The following is a 21,676-nucleotide window of genomic DNA, read 5'->3' on the forward strand; positions in this document are numbered from 1 at the left end:
ACGCAGTGGGGGAGTAGGTGCAGTTCCACATCCTTGCTCCTGGCACTAGATGATGTTGTCCTGGTACTGATCACCCCTATTATTATTTTTTAGACGCTCAATCACATGAAGGGAAGATTTACATCTATGAGCTGCGCTGACCTGCGGTAAAACGCACATTTATGGGATAGTTGTACCTTACCAGAATGTCGCACATCAGTAGGGTGAACGGACCCTCAAAGCAGGGATCGATCCCTACACAGATGGAACCCATGGCTCTCTGTGGCGTAGGCTACACTAGACACGTGCCCTGCCGAAAAATGTGTTAATTTTCATTTCATTCTTTTTATGTTTTTTTTTTTTCGTAAATTTGAAAATGAGAAAATTCGGATCGAGAAAATCCTGAAACTCGAAAATCCATAAATGAGAAAGTTAGAAAATCCATAAATGAGAAAGTTAGAAAATCCATAAATGAGAAAGTTAGAAAATCCATAAATTCAGAAATTCAAACATTTGAAAATTTGAATATTCGAAAATTTGAAAGTAAGAAAATATGAAAATTTGAAATTATAAATTAAATATTAATAATAATAATAATAATAATAATAAAAATAATAATTAACTAATAATGAGAAAATTTGGATCGAGAAAATCCTGAAACTTGAAAATCCAGAAAACGGAAAGTTAGAAAATCCAGAAATGAGAAAGTTAGAAAATTCAGAAATTTAAACATTTGAAAATTTGAATATTCGAAAATTTGAAAGTAAGGAAATCTGAAAATTTGAAATAATAAATTAAATATTAATAATAATAATAATAATAATAATAAAAATAATAATTAACTAATAATGAGAACATTTGGATCGAGAAAATCCTGAAACTCGAAAATCCAGAAATGAGAAAGTTAGAAAATCCAGAAATGAGAAAGTTAGAAAATCCAGAAATTCAGAAATTCAAACATTTGAAAATTTTAATATTCGAAAATTTGAAAGTAAGAAAATATGAAAATTTGAAATGATAAATTAAATATTAATAATAATAATAAAAATAATAATTAACTAATAATAACTAACTATTAAATTATAGGTATTGGAATTTCCTTTCAAATTTGGCTGTTAGTGAACGTAATGAATACGAATTTATCTGAAGTTATGAATTTTCAGAAATAACGAATGCCGCATCTAAACAAATGAAACAGAACAAATTAACAATAAATAATAGTAATAAAAAGTAATTTTCTACGTTCCATTTGTTTAGATGCAGCATTCGTTATTTCGGATAATTCATAACTTGGGAGAAATTCGTATTTGTTACCTTTACTAAGCCAAATTCGAAAGGAAATTCCAATACCTATAATTTAATAGTTTAGTATTAGATAAGTTATTATTAGTTATTATTTCAGATTTTCCAATTTTTGGATTCTCGTTCTTATTTTCAGATTTTCGTTCTCTCAGAATTTTCAGATTTTCATTCTTATTTTTGGATTTTCGAATGTACGAATCTCCGTTTTTTTTTTTTAGGATTTTCACATTTTTGGGATTTTTGAAATTTTGGAATTTCCAAATTATCGACTTCCGAATTTTTGAATTCTTTGGAATTTTCGAATTTCCAAAATTTAGAATGTCCGAATATTCTTATTTCCAAAAAACATTGTTAAACGGGTTTTTCGTTAATTTAGATATTTCTGAATTTAACGAATTTGTCGAAATTCGGTCAAAAACGGATTTGGAACGAAACCAATTGCACATGTCTAGGCTACACAGGCTGTGTAGCTAGGCTTGCCACCTGTCCGGGACTCACGCGGACAGTCCGGGTTTGGAATCATGTGTCCTGGTTTGAGGCGGACTGAAACCCGGACACATTATTCAGACTGGGCTGTGGCACCCCAAGTAACTGAGAACATATGTTGCTGTCTGGGAACTGCTGGCGGCTGTCTGGGGGCAGCATCACTCGGGGGGCAGGGCCATGATGTCACCAGGAGCAATTTGGCCACACCCACTCTTCGCTGCGGCACGCTATGCGCACCGCATTACTACTCTCCTCGGGGTACCCAAAGGTTTCCAGGGCCACTAAAGTGTTCGTGTTAGCCGTTGGACGCAAGTGGGTATGACTGAGCTACAAAAAAATCTCATGTGTGCCCGGCATTCACCGCAAGCATGCATGGCGATGACCGCAATGCTGGACAGGTAAAGGGGAATGTGGATGAGCCATAATAATAATAATAATAATAAGCACAGTGCCGCAAGTTTAATTAAAATCTGAGTCATCGGATCCATCTGTACATAAATGTTTATCCTGTACAGGATCCAGAGAGCCCTGCCAGCTCATAGACACACACAGCACTGCACGGCATGCTGAGCGCAGAGAGCAGGGGAGGTGTGCCTAGAGTGCGGGGGATCGGTTACACCTGCAGGAAATGATACCGAGAAATGCAAAATCCAATTTATAGAAACACATTGCTGGCTGATTTCCATATCACACAGCGAGAGGAACAATATATACCTCTGACATATACTGCAGCGCTGTACAGAGAACACTGAGACAGTCACATCAGTCTCTGTACAGAGGAGCTTACACTCTAATGTCCCCTCCCCCCACAGTCACATCAGTCTCTGTACAGAGAAGATTACACTCTAATGTCCCCTCCCCCACAGTCACATCAGTCTCTGTACAGAGGAGTTTACACTTTAATGTCCCCTCCCCCACAGTCACATCAGTCTCTGTACAGAGGAGCTTACACTCTAATGTCCCCCCCCCCCCCCCCCCCACAGTCACATCAGTCTCTGTACAGAAGAGCTTACACTCTAATGTCCCCTCCCCCCACAGTCACATCGGTCTCTGTACAGAGGAGCTTACACTCTAATGTCCCCTCCCCCACAGTCACATCAGTCTCTGTACAGAGGAGCTTACACTCTAATGTCCCCCCCCCCCCCACAGTCACATCAGTCTCTGTACAGAGGAGCTTACACTCTAATGTCCCCTCCCCCCACAGTCACATCAGTCTCTGTACAGAAGAGCTTACACTCTAATGCCCCCCCCCCCCACAGTCACATCAGTCACTGTACCAGAGGAGCTTACACTCTAATGTCCCCTCCCCCCCACAGTCACATCAGTCTCTGTACAGAGGAGCTTACACTCTAATGTCCCCTCCCCCCACAGTCACATCAGTCTCTGTACCAGAGGAGCTTACACTCTAATGTCCCCTCCCCCACAGTCACATCAGTCTCTGTACAGAGGAGCTTACACTCTAATGTCCCCTCTCCCCCCCCCCACAGTCACATCAGTCTCTGTACAGAGGAGCTTACACTCTAATGTCCCCCCCCCACAGTCACTTCAGTCTCTGTACCAGAGGAGCTTACACTCTAATGTCCCCTCCTCCCACAGTCACACACAGGGTCGGACTGACAACTCATGAGGCCCCTGGGCAATAGGAGAATATGGGGCCCACTGGGCGATAGGAGAAGATTATGGGGCCCCTGGGCAATAGGAGATTATGGGGCCCCAAGGCAATAGATTATGGGGCCACACAGTATACACACAGTATACACACAGAATACACACACTGAAAATGTAGTGGAGAGGCGGGGCAGCTATAATCTTGGGATTTTTAAAAAAGCACAGATTTTTACATACTGTCCCTGGTTTTATTGAGGCTGGCAACCCTGATGGGGCCCCTCAGTGGCATGGGGCCCTTGGGCAGCGCCCGAGTGCCCCGAATGGTCAGTCCGCCCCTGGTCACACACTATTATTATTAAACATTTATATAGCGCTGACATATACCGTAGCACTGTACGGAGAACACTGATCCAGCCCCATCGGTCTCTGCACCAGAAGGAGCTTCTCCACTAGGTGGTGCTGTTCTGCAAGGTGCTGTTGGCTGTGATCTCAGCTGGAGGAAACATCAAGCCCGGGGCCTGTCCTGCAGGCTTCTCCCCCAACCCAGGGGTGGATCCAGAGTCTAATCTCGGGGAGGGGCACTGCCAAAAAATTTTACGGTCAATTTGTAGGGAAATGGCTGGTGTTGGCCAGTTCAATCACCACAGCACCGTGGTTAATATGGCGTCAGGATGATTGAAGCATTATTTTTCTTAATGATGAAATAGTTCAACTCACCATAATGCAGAATCAGTGGGAGCCCCAAGCGTGCCACCTGCCACCAGATGGGGCTTGTCACTTGCCACGTCCACCTGTGATCAGATGCAGATTGTCACTACCAGAGGCCAGTGACAGTGCTCCTGTTGTCCCAGAGTGAGGCCTTCACAGTTAAGGCAGTCTTCTTTTACATGCAGAAATGTGGTGATGCAGGGGGGCGGTGAGACAGTGGGGTCTCCAGCTTTCAAATTTAGGGGCACATGGGGGGACAGGGACAAAAGTAGGGGCCAAATATACAATGCAATTATATATACACACACACACACACACACACACACACACACACATATAAATACACAGTGTCTTGAAAAAGTATTGGTGGTTGAAGCCAGGCGGAGGAGATGACAGGGTCGGAACAGCCAGGTGGAGGGGAGGACAGGGTGGATGTAGCCAGGTGGAGGGAGGACAGTGTGGGAGCAGCCAGGTTGGAGAGGAGGACAGGGTGGATGTAGCCAGGTGGAGGGGAGGACAGGGTGGGAGCAGCCAGGTGGAGGGAGGGACAGGGTGGATGTAGCCAGGTGGAGGGGAGGACAGGGTGGATGTAGCCAGGTGGAGGGAGGACAGGGTGGGAGCAGCCAGGTGGAGGGGAGGACAGGGTGGATGTAGCCAGGTGGGAGGGGAGGAAAGGGTGGATGTAGCCAGGTGGAGGGGAGGACAGGGTGGATGTAGCCAGGTGGAGGGGAGGACAGGGTAGGAGCAGCCAGGTGGAGGGGACAGGGTGGGAGCAGCCAGGTGGAGTGGTATGACAGGGTGGATGTAGCCAGGTGGAGGGGAGGACAGGGTGGATGTAGCCAGGTGGAGGGGAGGACAGGGTGGGAGCAGCCAGGTGGAGTGGATGACAGGGTGGATGTAGCCAGGGGAGGGGAGGAAAGGATGGGAGCAGCCAGGTGGAGGGGAGGACAGGGTGGATGTAGCCAGGTGGAGGGGAGGACAGGATGGGAGCAGCCAGGTGGAGGGGGAGGACAGGGTGGAAGAGCCAGTGGAGGTGGGAGGACAGGGTGGGAGCAGCCAGGTGGAGGGAGGACAGGGTGGTGTAGCCAGGTGGAGGGGAGGACAGGGTGGGAGCAGCCCCAGGTGGAGGGGAGGACAGGGTGGGAGCAGCCAGGGGAGTGGATGACAGGGTGGATGTAGCCAGGTGGAGGGGAGACAGGGTGGATGTAGCCAGGTGGAGGGGAGGACAGGGTGGATGTAGCCAGGTGGAGGGGAGGACAGGGTGGGGCAGCCAGGTGGAGGGGAGGACAGGGTGGATGGTAGCCAGGTGGAGGTGAGGAAAGGGTGGATGTAGCCAGGTGGAGGGGAGGACAGGGTGGATGTAGCCAGGTGGAGGGGAGGAAAGGATGGGAGCAGCCAGGTGGAGGGGAGAACAGGGTGGATGTAGCCAGGTGGAGGGGAGGACAGGATGGGAGCAGCCAGGTGGAGGGGAGGACAGGGTGGAAGTAGCCTGGTGGAGGGGAGGACAGGGTGGGAGCAGCCAGGTGGAGGGGAGGACAGGGTGGATGTAGCCAGGTGGAGGGGAGGACAGGGTGGGAGCAGCCAGGTGGAGGGGAGGACAGGGTGGGAGCAGCCAGGTGGAGTGGATGACAGGGTGGATGTAGCCAGGTGGAGGGGAGGACAGGGTGGATGTAGCCAGGTGGAGGGGAGGACAGGGTGGATGTAGCCAGGTGGAGGGGAGGACAGGGTGGGAGCAGCCAGGTGGAGGGGAGGACAGGGTGGATGTAGCCAGGTGGAGGGGAGGAAAGGGTGGATGTAGCCAGGTGGAGGGGAGGACAGGGTGGATGTAGCCAGGTGGAGGGGAGGACAGGGTAGGAGCAGCCAGGTGGAGGGGAGGACAGGGTGGGAGCAGCCAGGTGGAGTGTATGACAGGGTGGATGTAGCCAGGTGGAGGGGAGGACAGGGTGGGAGCAGCCAGGTGGAGTGGATGACAGGGTGGATGTAGCCAGGTGGAGGGGAGGAAAGGATGGGAGCAGCCAGGTGGAGGGGAGGACAGGGTGGATGTAGCCAGGTGGAGGGGAGGACAGGATGGGAGCAGCCAGGTGGAGGGGAGGACAGGGTGGATGTAGCCAGGTGGAGGGGAGGACAGGGTGGGAGCAGCCAGGTGGAGGGGAGGACAGGGTGGGAGCAGCCAGGTGGAGGGGAGGACAGGGTGGATGTAGCCAGGTGGAGGGGAGGACAGGGTGGAGCAGCCAGGTGGAGGGGAGGACAGGGTGGGAGCAGCCAGGTGGAGTGGATGACAGGGTGGATGTAGCCAGGTGGAGGGGAGGACAGGGTGGGAGGCAGCCAGGTGGAGGGGAGGACAGGGTGGATGTAGCCAGGTGGAGGGGAGGACAGGGTGGATGTAGCCAGGTGGAGGGGAGGACAGGGTGGATGTAGCCAGGTGGAGGGGAGGACAGGGTGGGAGCAGCCAGGTGGAGTGGATGACAGGGTGGATGTAGCCAGGTGGAGGGGAGGACAGGGTGGGAGCAGCCAGGTGGAGGGGGAGGACAGGGTGGATGTAGCCAGGTGGAGGGGAGGACAGGGTGGGAGCAGCCAGGTGGAGTGGATGACAGGGTGGTTGTAGCCAGGTGGAGGGGAGGAAAGGGTGGATGCAGCCAAGATGAGGGAAGGACAGGATTCAGAGGTTCCTATGCAGCCAGTTAATATTTCATCTGTCCCAATTAGGAATTATGCTAAGACTGTGTCGGGACAAAGTCATGCTGCTGGTGGTGGAATGGAGCCAGTTGGGCCACTTTCACCTTACGCACCTTCCATTAAACACAGGGATGTGGTACAGCTCAGGTGGGAAGGAGGAGGTATTCCACCTATCAGGAGGGTGGTTGTGGATAAGATCCTAGCCATGGGATTTAAGGCGCAGGATATTTATGCTCTTATCAGTTCCGGCTGGTTCCTTTGAATATTATTTGCCATTTGTGCATCCAGAATCACTGGATCTGTTTTGGGAGTGGTTTGAGCCTGTATATGGGGGCCAGACAGACTGGAAGGGGCTTGTCTCCAAAGTTGTCTCACGTCAGCCCTTGATTAAGAATGTGACTATCCTGGCTAGGAATGAGTCTATACCCCTCGAGGATGATGGGTTGGTTGAGTAGGTTTGGTAAAATGTTGTGTTCCCTAAAAAAGAATGTGGATGATAGAGGAATCTGGACGGGTGGGTGGTCGGTATCAATGAGGTTGAGTGTGTGTGGGAATGTGGTCCAGCATTTGCCCTCCTCTGCCTTTATTGGTAGAGATAGGATTACCGTCTTCTACCCTGGTCAACCTAAGCTGTGCCATAAATGTGGAGTCAGGGGACATTTCTCTCTAACTGTCCAGAACACGAGTGCTCTTTGTGCCAGGAACTGGGGCATCTGGCGAGGATTGTAAACATCATTAAATGTAACCTATCTGATAAGGTTGGTCACCCTTATAGCCGGTGCCCTGAGGCTTTGCACAATAAGCCAGAGCTAGTGGAGGAATTCTTCCGTCTGGATAGAGAAGAGTCTGGGTTGGCGGAGGTTGTACCAGAGGATTTTAGTGCCGTCTGTGGTGTCAGTGTCCTCCCAGTCTGTGGTCTCCCAGTCAGTGTCAGAAAGTGTGGTTGCCAAGTCTGTGTCCACATCTATTGTTTCTGCTAGTGTAGTGAAGGCAGTGGAGGGTGCTGGACCAGAATGTATGGTGTGCCAACCCCTCCTCCTCGGCATGGCAGGAAGTGAGGCTGGAGGTCAGCGGACACCGAGGGGTGGAGTCAGGGTTGTCTTTAATGCCTGATTGGACCCTCGGCAAAACTTTTCCTTGGCCCCCCCCCCATACAGTTTTGCTCTCCACCTGCTCTGAGACATACAATAAATAGCAGCTAGACTCAAAATCAGTTTACTGAATCAGATTAGGCAGCTATTGCGATTGGTTGCCAGGGGTTACAGTGTATCAATACCGCTCACTGACTGGTTGCCAGAGGTTACAGTGTATCATTACCGCTCACTGACTGGTTGCCAGAGGTTACAATGTATCATTACCTCTCACTGACTGGTTGCCAGAGGTTACAGTGTATCGATAATGCTCACTGACTGTTTGCCAGAGGTTACAGTGTATCATTACCGCTCACTGACTGGTTGCCAGAGGTTACAGTGTATCATTATAGCTCACTGACTGGTTGCCAGAGGTTACAGTGTATCATTGCCGCTCACTGACTGGTGCTAGAGATCACAGCACACATTGCGGCTGGAGGTCAGCGGACACCGAGGGGTGGAGTCAGGGTTGTCTTTAATGCTGATTGGACCCTCTGCAAAACTTTTCTTGGCCCCCCCCCCCATACAGTTTTGCTCTCCACCTGCTCTGAGACATACAATAAATAGCAGCTAGACTCAAAATCAGTTTACTGAATCAGATTAGGCAGCTATTGCGATTGGTTGCCAGGGGTTACAGTGTATCAATACCGCTCACTGACTGGTTGCAGAGGTTACAGTGTATCAATACCGCTCACTGACTGGTTGCCAGAGGTTACAGTGTATCATTACCGCTCACTGACTGGTTGCCAGAGGTTACAGTGTATCATTACCGCTCACTGACTGGTTGCCAGAGGTTACAGTGTATCATTGCCGCTCAGTGACTGGTTGCTAGAGGTCACAGCACACATTACAGCTCACTGATTAGTAGCTAGTGGTTACAGCACATGATTTCTGCTTGTTGATTGGTTGCTAGAGATTACTGTGGATATGACCTCAGGGGGGCATGATATACATATCAATGCCACTATTTACATATGAATGCTGTCACTATTTACATATGAATGCGGGTAATTAACATGTAAACACAGGGTCTGCAGGTGAGTCGTCTGTACACAACAATAGGGCAGATCTGTGCAGCATTAGTAGCAGCACTTCACACTGAGATATCGGGACACAGCACGGGACTAAAACCTCAAGGGATAAGGGAATTTAAACTGGGATAGTTGGCAAGTATGAGGCAGCTGCTTTGGCCCCCACAACAATGACAGGGCCCAGGGCAGCTGCCCCTTTTGCCATGCCTTAAAAACTGCCCTGGGTGGAGTGGATGGTGGTGGAGGAGGAGGTGGGAAGGGAATGAGGGTGGCTGGTGCAGAATGCAAGCTGAATGATGTGGAAGTTGGGGTGAATGATAATGGTGGGTGGGGGGGGGGGGGGGGTTTAGAATCGCATCCTGATGGTGATTAAATCTCAAAAGGTTTCTTAGCCCGGATTGTGTTTATGTTGAGGTTCGGGGTTTGTAGTCTCTTTTTTGTTGTTTCTTTCTATGTTATCGTCTCAGGAAACAGTTTTCTTTACTTGCTGATGTAAACACGCTTGTTTTTTGTTTAGTTGTTGTTTATTTTTGTTTAAATGTTTTTATTAACAAGCTGTATGTTTTGTATGTTTTTTAATTTAAAAAATGTACACTCGGATGTCCCCCCACAGTCACAAATTATTATTCTTGTAGATTATATATATAAATGCTGCAAATTGTTTATTATATATATAAATGCTGCAAATTGTTTAAGTGAGAGGCGGCTGGGCCCCGGAGGTTGCAGGCAGATGGGTGTTGTAATGATCTGTTTGCACCAGCATTGAACTTGCGGAGCTTGCAGAGTTCATTTTTCTTCCTCTTGCACTACAGGAAGAGGACCGTGCTGCAAGTTCTCATATCTGACCTCATTAGTGCCCCCCCCCCCCCTCCCCCGCTTGTTCTGTCACCTGCCTGGCTGCTCTGTTTTCACAGGTGGGGCGGCGGTGGTGCTTCTGAAAATTGACCTCTGGATATTTATTGAACATTATATTCCATCTGCTGTCCTCCACCTTCAGCCAGTACAGGGTCCATCTATCACCAATGTATAAATATTTGTAAGGTCATTGAACGCCATTTAGAGAAGTGCTACTGTGTGTAGGGGGAGGGGGGTCATTTATTAAAGGGGTACCCTACATTCGTCTTCCTCTAAGGCACATATGTAATTCCACTTCATGTGTCCCTTGCACCTCTTCTGCAGCTGCGACACACCCTTGCCTCTGCCCAAATCTTGTCTCAGCAGTTGACAGCAAAGAGGAGGACAGAACTCCTCCACCAGATCCTGCACTTCTCCATGCAGCTGTGAAGAGGCTCATCTCTTTCTTCCTCTCCCCCCCCATCTCAGCAGTTGGCAGCAAAGATGAAGACAGAACTACTCCATCAGATCCTCTGCCTCAGGGAAAACTGTCTCTAAACCCCCCCCCCCCCCCACCTCAACAGATGGCAGCAGAGAAGAGGACAGAACTCACCTGCCAGATCCTGCACTTCTCCATGCCACTGCAGAGAGGCTCACCCCCCCCCCCCCCATGTCAGTAATTGGCAGCAGAGAGGAGGATAGAACTCCTCCACCAGATCCTGCACTTCTCCATGCAGCTGTGAAGAGGCTCATCTCTTCCTCTCCTCCCCCATCTCAGCAAATGGCAGCAGAGAAGAGGAAAGAACTCCTCTTCTAGATCCTGTGCTTCTCCATGCAGCTGCAGAGAGGCTCATCTCCCCCACTCCCTATCTCAGCAGTTGGCAGCAGAGAGGAGGACAGAACTCCTCCACCAGATCCTGCATTTCTATGTGTAGCCTCAGGGAAAACCGTCTCTGCCTCCCATCTCAGCAGATGGCAGCAGAGAAGAGGACAGAACTCCTCTGCCAGATCCTGCACTTCTCCATGCAGCTGTGAAGAGGCTCATCTCTTTCTCTCCTCCCCCATCTCAGCAGGTGGCAGCAGAGAAGGGGATAGAACTCCTCTGCCAGATCCTGCACTTCTCCATGCAGCTGCAGAGAGGCTCACCCCCCCCTCCCACTATCACAGAAGAGAGGAGGACAGAACTTCTCCACAAGATCCCGCATTTCTCTGTGCAGCCTCAGGGAAAACCATCTCTGCCCACCATCTGAGCAGTTAGCAGCAGAGAGGAGGACAGAACTCCTACACCAGATCCTGCACTTCTCCATGCAGCTGTGAAGAGGCTCATCTCTTCCTCCCCACATCTCAGCAGTTGGCAACATAGAGGAGGACATAACTCCTCCACCAGATCCTGCACTTCTCTGTGCAACCTCAGGGAAAACCATCTCTGCCCCCACCCCCATCTCAGCAGATGGCAGCATAGAAGGGCACAGAACTCCTCTGCCAGATCCTGTGCTTCTCCATGCAGCTGCAGAGAGGCTCGCTCCCCCATCTCAGTAGTTGGCAGCAGAGAGGAGGACATAAATCCTCCACCAGATCCTGCACTTCTCTGTGCAACCTCAGGTAAAACCCCCTCTGCCCCAACCCCCATCTCAGCAGATGGCAGCATAGAAGAGGACAGAACTCCTCTGCTAGATCCTGCGCTTCTCCATGCAGCTGCAGAGAGGCTCATCTCCCCCCTCCCCCTATCTCAGCAGTTGGCAGCAGAGAGGAGGACAGAACTCCTCCACCGGATCCTGAATTTCTCTGTGTAGCCTCAGGGAAAACCGTCTCTGCCTCCCATCTCAGCAAATGGCAGCAGAAAAGAGGACAGAACTCCTCTGCCAGATCCTGCACTTCTCCATGCAGCTGTGAAGAGGCTCAACTCTTTCTCTCCTCCCCATCTCAGCAGATGGCAGCAGAGAAGGGGACAGAACTCCTCTGCCAGATCCTGCACTTCTCCATGCAGCTGCAGAGAGGCTCACCCCCCCCCCCCCCCCTCCCACTATCACAGCAGTTGGCAGCAGAGAGGAGGACAGAACTTCTCCACAAGATCCTGCATTTCTCTGTGCAGCCTCAGGGAAAACCATCTCTGCCCCCCAACTGAGCAGTTAGCAGCAGAGAGGAGGACAGAACTCCTACACCAGATCCTGCACTTCTCCATGCAGCTGTGAAGAGGCTCATCTCTTCCTCCCCACATCTCAGCAGTTGGCAACAGAGAGGAGGACATAATTCCTCTACCAGATCCTGCACTTCTCTGTGCAACCTCAGGGAAAACCATCTCTGCCCCCACCCCCCACCCCCATCTCAGCAGATGGCAGCATAGAAGGGCAGATCCTGTGCTTCTCCATGCAGCTGCATAGAGGCTCGTCTTCCCCCTCCCCCTATCTCAGCAGGTGGCAGGAGAGAGGAGGACAGAACTCCTCCACCAGATCCTGCATTTCTCTGTGCAGCCTCAGGGAAAACCATCTCTGCCCCCCCCATCTCAGCAGATGGCAGCAGAGGACAGAACTGCTCTGCCAGATCCTGTGCTTCTCCGTGCAGCTGCAGAGAGGCTCGCCCACCCCATCTCAGCAGTTGGCACAGAGAGGAGGACATAACTCCTCCACCAGATCCTGCATTTCTCTGTGCAGCCTCAGGGAAAACCGTCTCCGCCCCTCCCCCCCCCCCCATCTCAGCAATTTGCAGCAGAGAAGAGGACAGAACTCCTCTGCCAGATCCTATGCTTCTCCATGCAGCTGCAAAGAGGCTCGCCCAACCATCTCAGTAGTTGGCATCAGAGAGGAGGACATGACTCCTCCACCAGATCCTGCACTTCTCTATGCAACCTCAGGGAAAACCGTCTCTGCCCCAACCCCCATCTCAGCAGATGGCAGCATAGAAGAGGACAGAACTCCTCTGCCAGATCCTGTGCTTCTCCATGCAGCTGTGAAGAGGCTCATCTCTTCCTCCCCACATTTCAATTTTTAAACGTCGCCTACGGAGATTATGAAGCACCAAACTTTGTCGCCGTTCCACGAGAGGGCGCCATTTTAAAGCGTGACATGTTGGGTATCTATTTACTCGGCGTAACATCATCTTTCACATCATAGAAAAAGATTGGGCTGACTTTACTCTTTTATTATTTTTTAATTCAAAAAACTATTATTTTTTTATCTACAAAAAAATTGAGTTTGAAAGAAAGAAAGCTGCGCAAATACCGTGTGGCATAAAATATTGCAACTACCGCCGTTTTATTCTGCAGAGTCTGCTAAAATTATATATATATATATGTAACATTGTTTATAAACATTGATCAGACGGACGGGATATTGAGAGATACAAAGTAACATTATTTATAAAAATGTATCCAATGGGTGAGAGAGATACAGTGTAATTATTATTATAAACATTGATCAGACAGGCGATAAAAAGATACAAGGTAACATTGTTTAGACAGGAGATAGAGAGATAAAAAGTAACATCGTTTATAAACATTGATCAGACTGGAGATACAAAGTAACATTGTTTATAAACATTGATCAGACAAGAGATAGAGAGATACAAAGTAACATTGTTTATAAACATTGATCAGACGGGAGATAGAGAGATACAAAGTAACATTGTTTATAAACATTGATCAGACGGGAGATAGAGAGATACAAAGTAACATTGTTTATAAACATTGATCAGAGAGGCTATAAAGAGATACAAAGCAACATTGCTTATAAACATCGATCAGACAGGAGATAGAGAGATACAAAGTAACATTGTTTATAAACATTGATCAGAGAGGCTATAAAGAGATACAAAGTAACATTGTTTATAAACATTGATCAAACGGGAGATAGAGAGATACAAAGTAACATTGTGAGAGATACAAAGTAACGTTGTTTAGACCCCCGGATTCCATCGTCACTTTTGCATCTACTCCACTTCATTCATCTGCAAATGTAAAGGGTTAAGCTTCCATCTGTGTGTGATTTCAACCTGAAACGTAAAAAAAAAAAAAAAAAAAAGGTTTTATTTTTAGTTTCAACGGCTTTTATTGTTATGAAAAAGCACCAAAAGGTACAAACATACAAAGAGAAGACAGCTGTGAATGTAGAGCACGAGGCCGATCGATGGGAGTGCCACGGGGGGCACAATGCAGCATCCTGGGGGCTCCCCGGGGACATAGTCCGTCTGTTTATCCGAATGCGGTTAAAAATATGATTTTTTTTGGCAACAACACAACAAAGTAATGCACATTTTTTTTTAATTTTTTGTACATTCTGTATATATAGTGCCGACAATTCACATGTATAACACGCATTCACATCAGTCCCTGCTCACGAGGAGCTTACAATCTACGGTCCCTCACTGACACATACTGGGGATAAATGACCTCCCAGCACGTGTGTGGAGGGAGACCAGATCACCGGGAGGAAGCCCACACCGGCAGAATGTGCTTTGGTTGAGATTTGGACCGACGAGCTTAGTGCTGTGGTTGAGATCTGGACCGACGAGCTTAGTGCTGTGGTTGAGATTTGGACCGACGAGCTTAGTGCTGCGGTTGAGATTTGAACCGACGAGCTTAGTGCTGTGGTTGGGATTTGAACCGACGAGCTTAGTGATGTGGTTGGGATTTGAACCGACAAGCTTAGTGCTGTGGTTGGGATTTGAACCAACGAGCTTAGTGCTGCGGTTGAGATTTGAACCGACGAGCTTAGTGCTGTGGTTGGGATTTGAACCGACGAGCTTAGTGATGTGGTTGGGATTTGAACCGACAAGCTTAGTGCTGTGGTTGGGATTTGAACCGACGAGCTTAGTGCTGCGGTTGAGATTTGAACCGACGAGCTTATTGCTGCGGTTGAGATTTGAACCGACGAGCTTAGTGCTGCGGTTGAGATTTGAACCGACGAGCTTAGTGCTGTGGTTGGGATTTGAACCGACGAGCTTAGTGATGTGGTTGGGATTTGAACCGACGAGCTTAGTGCTGTGGTTGGGATTTGAACCGACGAGCTTAGTGATGTGGTTGGGATTTGAACCGACAAGCTTAGTGCTGTGGTTGGGATTTGAACCAACGAGCTTAGTGCTGCGGTTGAGATTTGAACCGACGAGCTTAGTGCTGTGGTTGGGATTTGAACCGACGAGCTTAGTGATGTGGTTGGGATTTGAACCGACAAGCTTAGTGCTGTGGTTGGGATTTGAACCGACGAGCTTAGTGCTGCGGTTGAGATTTGAACCGACGAGCTTATTGCTGCGGTTGAGATTTGAACCGACGAGCTTAGTGCTGCGGTTGAGATTTGAACCGACGAGCTTAGTGCTGTGGTTGGGATTTGAACCGACGAGCTTAGTGATGTGGTTGGGATTTGAACCGACGAGCTTAGTGCTGTGGTTGGGATTTGAACCGACGAGCTTAGTGCTGTGGTTGGGATTTGAACCGACGAGCTTAGTGCTGTGGTTGGGATTTGAACCGACGAGCTTAGTGCTGCAGTTGGGATTTGAACCGACAAGCTAAAAATAAAAAAACAAAATAAAAACCGCAGAGGTGATCAAATACCTCCAAAATAAATCTTCCAGTATGTAAGTGGTTAATACTGCTGTTATGGCTAGTAAAAAAAATAAAAAAAAAATAAAAATGCCATAAATCTATCCCCGTATTTTGTAGACGCTATTACTTTTGCGCAAGCCAATCAATATACTCTTATTGCAATTTTCTTTTACCAAAAAATATGTAGAATAATATATATCAGCCAAAACTGATGAAGAATTTTTTTAATTTTTTTTTGGGATATTTATTATAACAAAAAGTAAAAAATATTGTTTTTTCTTTTTTGTTTTGTTTTTTTAAATAGACACTCTTTTTTTTGTTTATAGCGCAAAAAATAAAAAATGCAGAGGTGATCAAATACCACCAAAATAAATCTTGTCTATGTAAGTGGTTAATACTGCTGTTATGGCTAGTAAAAAAAAATAAAAAAAAATAAAAATTCCATAAATCTATCCCCGTATTTTGTAAACGCTATAACTTTTGCGCAAACCAATCAATATACGCTTATTGCAATTTTTTTTTTACCAAAAATATGTAGAATAATATATATCAGCCTAAACTGATGAAGAATTTTTTTACTTTTTTTGGGGTATAGTTATTATAACAAAAAGTAAAAAATATTGTTTTTTTTTTTTTTTTCAAAATTGACCCTTTTTTTGTTTATAGCGCAAAAAAATAAAAACAAATACCTCCAAAAGAAATCTTCCAGTATGTAAGTGGTTAATACTGATGTTATGGCTAGTAAAAAATAAATAAAAATGCCATAAATCCAGCATCGTATTAATACTGATGTTATGGCTAGTAAAAAAATAAATAAAAATGCCATAAATCCAGCCCCGTATTTTGTAGGCGCTATAGCTTTTGCGCAAACCAATCAATATATGCTTATTGCAATCTTTTTAATTTTTTTCTCCAAAAATATGAAGAAGAATATATATCGGACTAAACTGATGAAGAAATTAGCTTTTTTTTTTTTTTTTTTTTTGTGGAGATATTTATTATAGCAAAAAGTAAAAAACGTTTTTTTTTTGTTTTTTTTTTCAAAATTGTCACTCTTTTTTTCTCTATAGCACAAAAAATAAAAAATGCAGGGGTGATCAAATACCACCAAAGGAAAGCTCTATTTGTGGGGGGAAAAAAAAAGGTCTTTTATTTTGTTTGGGTACAACGTCGCACAATCGTGCAATTGTCAGTTAAAGCGACGCAGTGCCGCATCACAAACATTTTTTTAAATTTTTTTTTTTACTTTCAAACTATGGATGATTCTGCATCGGATAAACGTGGTCCTGTTGGCACATTCACCGTTGGATCACTTTTAGATGCGGCGGGAGAAGTGCCCCCACCCCCACCCCACGGCTTCCCAGAGCTGTCGGTAAAGCCCGGAAGTGGTCCGATGCGGCCGTTTGCTGGGCAGGAAGTCCAATGCCCCCCCACTCATCTTTATGCCCTTGGAGGACCAGAGCGACCTCTGAAGTCACTTCCAGGTCTCAGGCCAAAACTATTTTTTTTTTTTAAGTCAAAATGCAAAATTATTTATTTTCTTTTGCTTTTAAGGGTAAAGGAGAGATTTGAGGTTTTTTTGATCCCCCCGATCTCTCAATAAACCTTTCATCCTTATTTCTATTGCAGGGGATGTTTGCAATCCTTGTAATAGGACTAAAAGTGATAAAAAAAATAAAAGTAAAGTGTAAAAAAAAAAAAAGAAGAAAAAAAATATGTAAAGCATCCCATCCCCGCATAGGTAAACAGTTTTTAAACCACATGTATATGGATTGCATCAATTCTGCTAAATGTGATGAAAATTGGTATCCACATGGGCATTCTAATTTTCTGGCCTTAAAACCGTCACTAGAATTGAAGCAATCAAATCATTGTGTGTCTTTATATAGTTGTTGAAAATCTTTCTTTCGTTCTCTGTACAGGATTAGGAGATGCAGACGGTTGTCACTCAGCCCGGGGTGGTCACCACACAGACGGTGACCGTCAGCCAGGGGCCGCGATGGAGCAGCGATATGTGTGACTGCTGCGAGGACTGCGGCATCTGTACGTAGCTTCTCACCCAAAACCCTTCAGCAGGATTATTGTCACCATGTAATCTCTCTCTCTTCTCTCCCCTAACTTTCTCTCTCTCTCTCTCTCTCTCTCTCTCTCTCTCTTCTCTACAATCTCTCTCACTCTCCAGGATCTTTATACCTCCCAGGTCTCTCTCTTTCTGTCCGATCTTCCTTTCTACCTCCCCATCCCCCATCTCTCCTTTACCCCTCCAATCTCTCTGTTCCTGACCTCTTTCTCTACCTCTAATCTCCCTCCCCCTGTACCTCTGATCTCTCTCTCTCCCCCATACCTCTGATCTCTCTCTCTCCCCCTCCATACCTCTAAACACTCTCTCTCTCCCTCTTCAAACCCCTGATCTCTCTCTCTCCCCTCCATACCTCTGATTTCTCTCTCTCCCCCTCCATACCTCTGATTTCTCTCACCCCCTCCATACCTCTGATCTCTCTCTCCCCCTCAGTACCTCTGATCTCTCTCCCCCATACCTCTGATCTCTCTCCCCCATACCTCTGATCTCTCTCTCCCCCGTATCTCTGATCTCTCTCCCCTCCATACCTCTGATCTCTCTCTCTCCCTCCATACCTCTGATCTCTCTCCCCTCCATACCTCTGATCTCTCTCCCCTCCATACCTCTGATCTCTCTCCCCCATACCTCTGATCTCTCTCTCCCCCGTATCTCTGATCTCTCTCCCCTCCATACCTCTGATCTCTCTCTCTCCCCCGTATCTCTGATCTCTCTCCCCTCTATACCTCTGATCTCTCTCTCTCCCCCGTATCTCTGATCTCTCTCTCTCCCCCCATACCTCTGATCTCTCTCTCCCCGTCCATACCTCTGATCTCTCTCCCCCCATACCTCTGATCTCCCTCTCTCCCCCTCCATACCTCTGATCTCTCTCTCTCCCCCTCCATAACTTGGATCTCTCTCCCTCCATTCCTCTGATCTCTCTCTCTCTCTCCCTCCGTACCTCTGATCTCTCTCTCTCTCCCTCCATACCTCTGATCTCTATCTCTCCCCTTCCATACCTCTGATCTCTCTCTCTCCCTCCATACCTCTGATCTCTCTCTCTCTCTCTCCCTCCATACCTCTGATCTCTCTCTCTCCCCCATACCTTTGATCTCTCTCTCTCCCTCCATACCTCTGATCTCTCTCTCTCTCTCTCCCTCCATACCTCTGATCTCTCTCTCTCTCCCATACCTTTGATCTCTCTCTCTCCCCCTATACCTCTGATTTCTCTCTCCCTCCATACCTCTGATCTCTCTCTCTCTCTCCCTCCATACCTCTGATCTCTCACTCTCCCTCCGTACCTTCTGATCTCTCTCTGATCTCTCTCTTTCTCCCCCTCCATACCTCTGATCTCTCTCTCTCTCTCTCCCTCCATACTTCTGATCTCTCTCTCTCTCCCATCCATACCTCTGATCTCTCTCTCTCCCCCCTCCATACATCTCATCTCTCTCTCTCCCTTCCATACCTCTGATCTCTCTCTCTCTCTCCCCTCTATACCTCTGATCTCTCTCCCATACCTCTGATCTCTCTCCCCCATACCTCTGATCTCTCTCTCCCCTTCCGTACCTCTGATCTCTCTCTCTCTCTCCCCTCCATACCTCTGATCTCTCTCTCCCTCCCTCCATACCTCTGATCTCTCTCTCTCCCTCCATACCTCCGATCTCTCTCTCCCTCCATACCTCTGATCTCTCTCTCTCCCTCCATACCTCTGATCTCTCTCTCTCTCTCTCCCTCCATACCACTGATCTCTCTCCCCCTCTGTACCTCTGATCTCTCTCTCTCCCCCCGTACCTCTGCTCTCTCTCTCTCCCTCCATACCTCTGTTCTCGCTCTCTATCACCCCCCATACCACTGATCTCTCTCCCCCCGTACCTCTGCTCTCTCTCTCTCCCTCCATACCTCTGTTCTCGCTCTCTCCCCCTCCATACCTCTCATCTCTCACCCCCCCTGTACCACTGATTTCTCTCTCCCCTTCATATCTCTGGTCTCTCTCTTCCCCTCCATGCCTCTGATCTCTCTCCCTCTCCATACCTCTTATCTGTCTCTCTCTCTCCCCGTACTGCTGATCTCTCTCTCCCCTTCCATACCTCTGATCTCTCTCTCTCTCCCATACCTTTGATCTCTCTCTCTCCCCCTATACCTCTGATTTCTCTCTCCCTCCATACCTCTGATCTCTCTCTCTCTCTCCCTCCATACCTCTGATCTCTCTCTCTCTCCCATACCTTTGATCTCTCTCTCTCCCCCTATACCTCTGATTTCTCTCTCCCTCCATACCTCTGATCTCTCTCTCTCTCTCCCTCCATACCTCTGATCTCTCACTCTCCCTCCGTACCTTCTGATCTCTCTCTGATCTCTCTCTTTCTCCCCCTCCATACCTCTGATCTCTCTCTCTCTCTCTCTCTCCCTCCATACTTCTGATCTCTCTCTCTCTCCCTCCATACTTCTGATCTCTCTCTCTCTCCCATCCATACCTCTGATCTCTCTCTCTCCCCCCTCCATACATCTCATCTCTCTCTCTCCCTTCCATACCTCTGATCTCTCTCTCTCTCTCTCTCCCCTCCATACCTCCGATCTCTCTCTCTCTCCCCTCTATACCTCTGATCTCTCTCTCTCTCCCATACCTCTGATCTCTCTCCCCCATACCTCTGATCTCTCTCTCCCCTTCCGTACCTCTGATCTCTCTCTCTCTCTCCCCTCCATACCTCTGATCTCTCTCTCCCTCCCTCCATACCTCTGATCTCTCTCTCTCCCTCCATACCTCCGATCTCTCTCTCCCTCCATACCTCTGATCTCTCTCTCTCCCTCCATACCTCTGATCTCTCTCTCTCCCTCCATACCACTGATCTCTCTCCCCCTCTGTACCTCTGATCTCTCTCTCTCCCCCCGTACCTCTGCTCTCTCTCTCTCCCTCCATACCTCTGTTCTCGCTCTCTATCACCCCCCATACCACTGATCTCTCTCCCCCCGTACCTCTGCTCTCTCTCTCTCCCTCCATACCTCTGTTCTCGCTCTCTCCCCCTCCATACCTCTCATCTCTCACCCCCCCTGTACCACTGATTTCTCTCTCCCCTTCATATCTCTGGTCTCTCTCTTCCCCTCCATGCCTCTGATCTCTCTCCCTCTCCATACCTCTTATCTGTCTCTCTCTCTCCCCGTACTGCTGATCTCTCTCTCCCCTTCCATACCTCTGATCTCTCTCTCTCTCCCCCCTGCACCTCTGATCTCTCTCTCCCCCATGTACCTCTGATCCCTCCCCCCCTCCATACCTCTGATCTCTCTCTCCCCCTCCATACCTCTGATCTCTCTCTCTCCCCTCTGTACATCTGATCTCTCCCTCCCCCTCCATATTTCTGATCTCTCTTTCTCCCCCTCAATACCTCTCATCTCTCTCTATCCCCCCTCCGTACCTCTGATATCTCTCTCTCTCTCCCTCTCTCCCCTCTGTACCTCTGATCTCCCCCCCCCCCCCCCCCCCGTACCTCTGATCTCTCTCTCTCTCCCCTCTGTACCTCTGATCTCCCATCCCCGTATATCTGATCTCTCCCCCTTTCCTCCGTACCTCTGTATTGGATTACCTTGTAACTCTACCATCTCCCATTATTTTAAAGTGTTTTTCCAACTGTCGTCGCTATATAAACCGTGTATAATGATAATAATCACTCTCTCCTCTCTCTCACCCATCCCCGGTCTCTCTTGGCAGGTTGCTGTGCTCTCTGGTGCTTCCCCTGCATGCAATGTAGCACAGTCAGTGAATTTGGAGAGTGTTACTGTCTGCCGTTGATGGATCCGATGTGCATGGGATACGTTGGCTGTAGCGGGATCTGCCCTCCTATGACTATTGCCATGAGAGCCGCTGTCCGCGAGAGACACAAGATTCATGTAAGTCTAATGCAGGCTGAGGAAGTATCTCTGTGTCTAGACCTTACACTAGTTTTATTTCTGATACAAGTTTAGTGGCCCACCCCATGATCTGGGTCATTGCCGCCATATTGGCGGGTGGTCACCAGGTTTCTGTAGCCAACAAATATGGTGCCATAGTTGCTCAGGGATGTGTGTTTTAGGAGTCATGTTGGTGTCATCAAGGTATAGGGAGTCACTATTAGTGATGAGCTGAACGTACCTGGGTTCCGTTCTAGCAAAGTTTAGCAAACTTTATAGAGGTTCGGATGCTGAATCTGAACACTATTGAAGTCAATAAGTGTGGAATCTTACAAATGAATAATGGAAATTAAAACATAGGCAAGGGATTGTCAAACAAAGTGCAATGGGGGGCTGCTTAACCACTTGCCTATTGGATATTTTCACCCCCACCCTGCCCAGGCCAATTTTCAGC

General features: G+C 48.0%; 1 protein-coding gene across 2 annotated transcripts in view; it reads left to right on the forward strand.

Moving 5' to 3' along the window:
- The window catches only part of LOC143961749 (placenta-specific gene 8 protein-like), a 64,326-nt gene that overhangs the window by 22,738 nt on the left and 19,912 nt on the right, over positions 1 to 21,676 (forward strand). For both annotated transcript variants that reach the window (XM_077471091.1, XM_077471090.1), the window contains exons 2-3: positions 17,210 to 17,330; positions 21,044 to 21,222. In XM_077471091.1, coding sequence (XP_077327217.1) covers positions 17,219 to 17,330; positions 21,044 to 21,222 — 291 coding nt within the window. In that variant the 5' untranslated portion in view covers positions 17,210 to 17,218. The remainder of the gene's footprint in view (positions 1 to 17,209; positions 17,331 to 21,043; positions 21,223 to 21,676) is intronic.

Source organism: Lithobates pipiens, unplaced genomic scaffold (assembly GCF_037356315.1).
Source record: "Lithobates pipiens isolate NorthernLeopardFrog02 unplaced genomic scaffold, aLitPip1_a1.2 Scaffold_8, whole genome shotgun sequence".
In the NCBI taxonomy this organism is placed as follows: domain Eukaryota; kingdom Metazoa; phylum Chordata; class Amphibia; order Anura; family Ranidae; genus Lithobates; species Lithobates pipiens.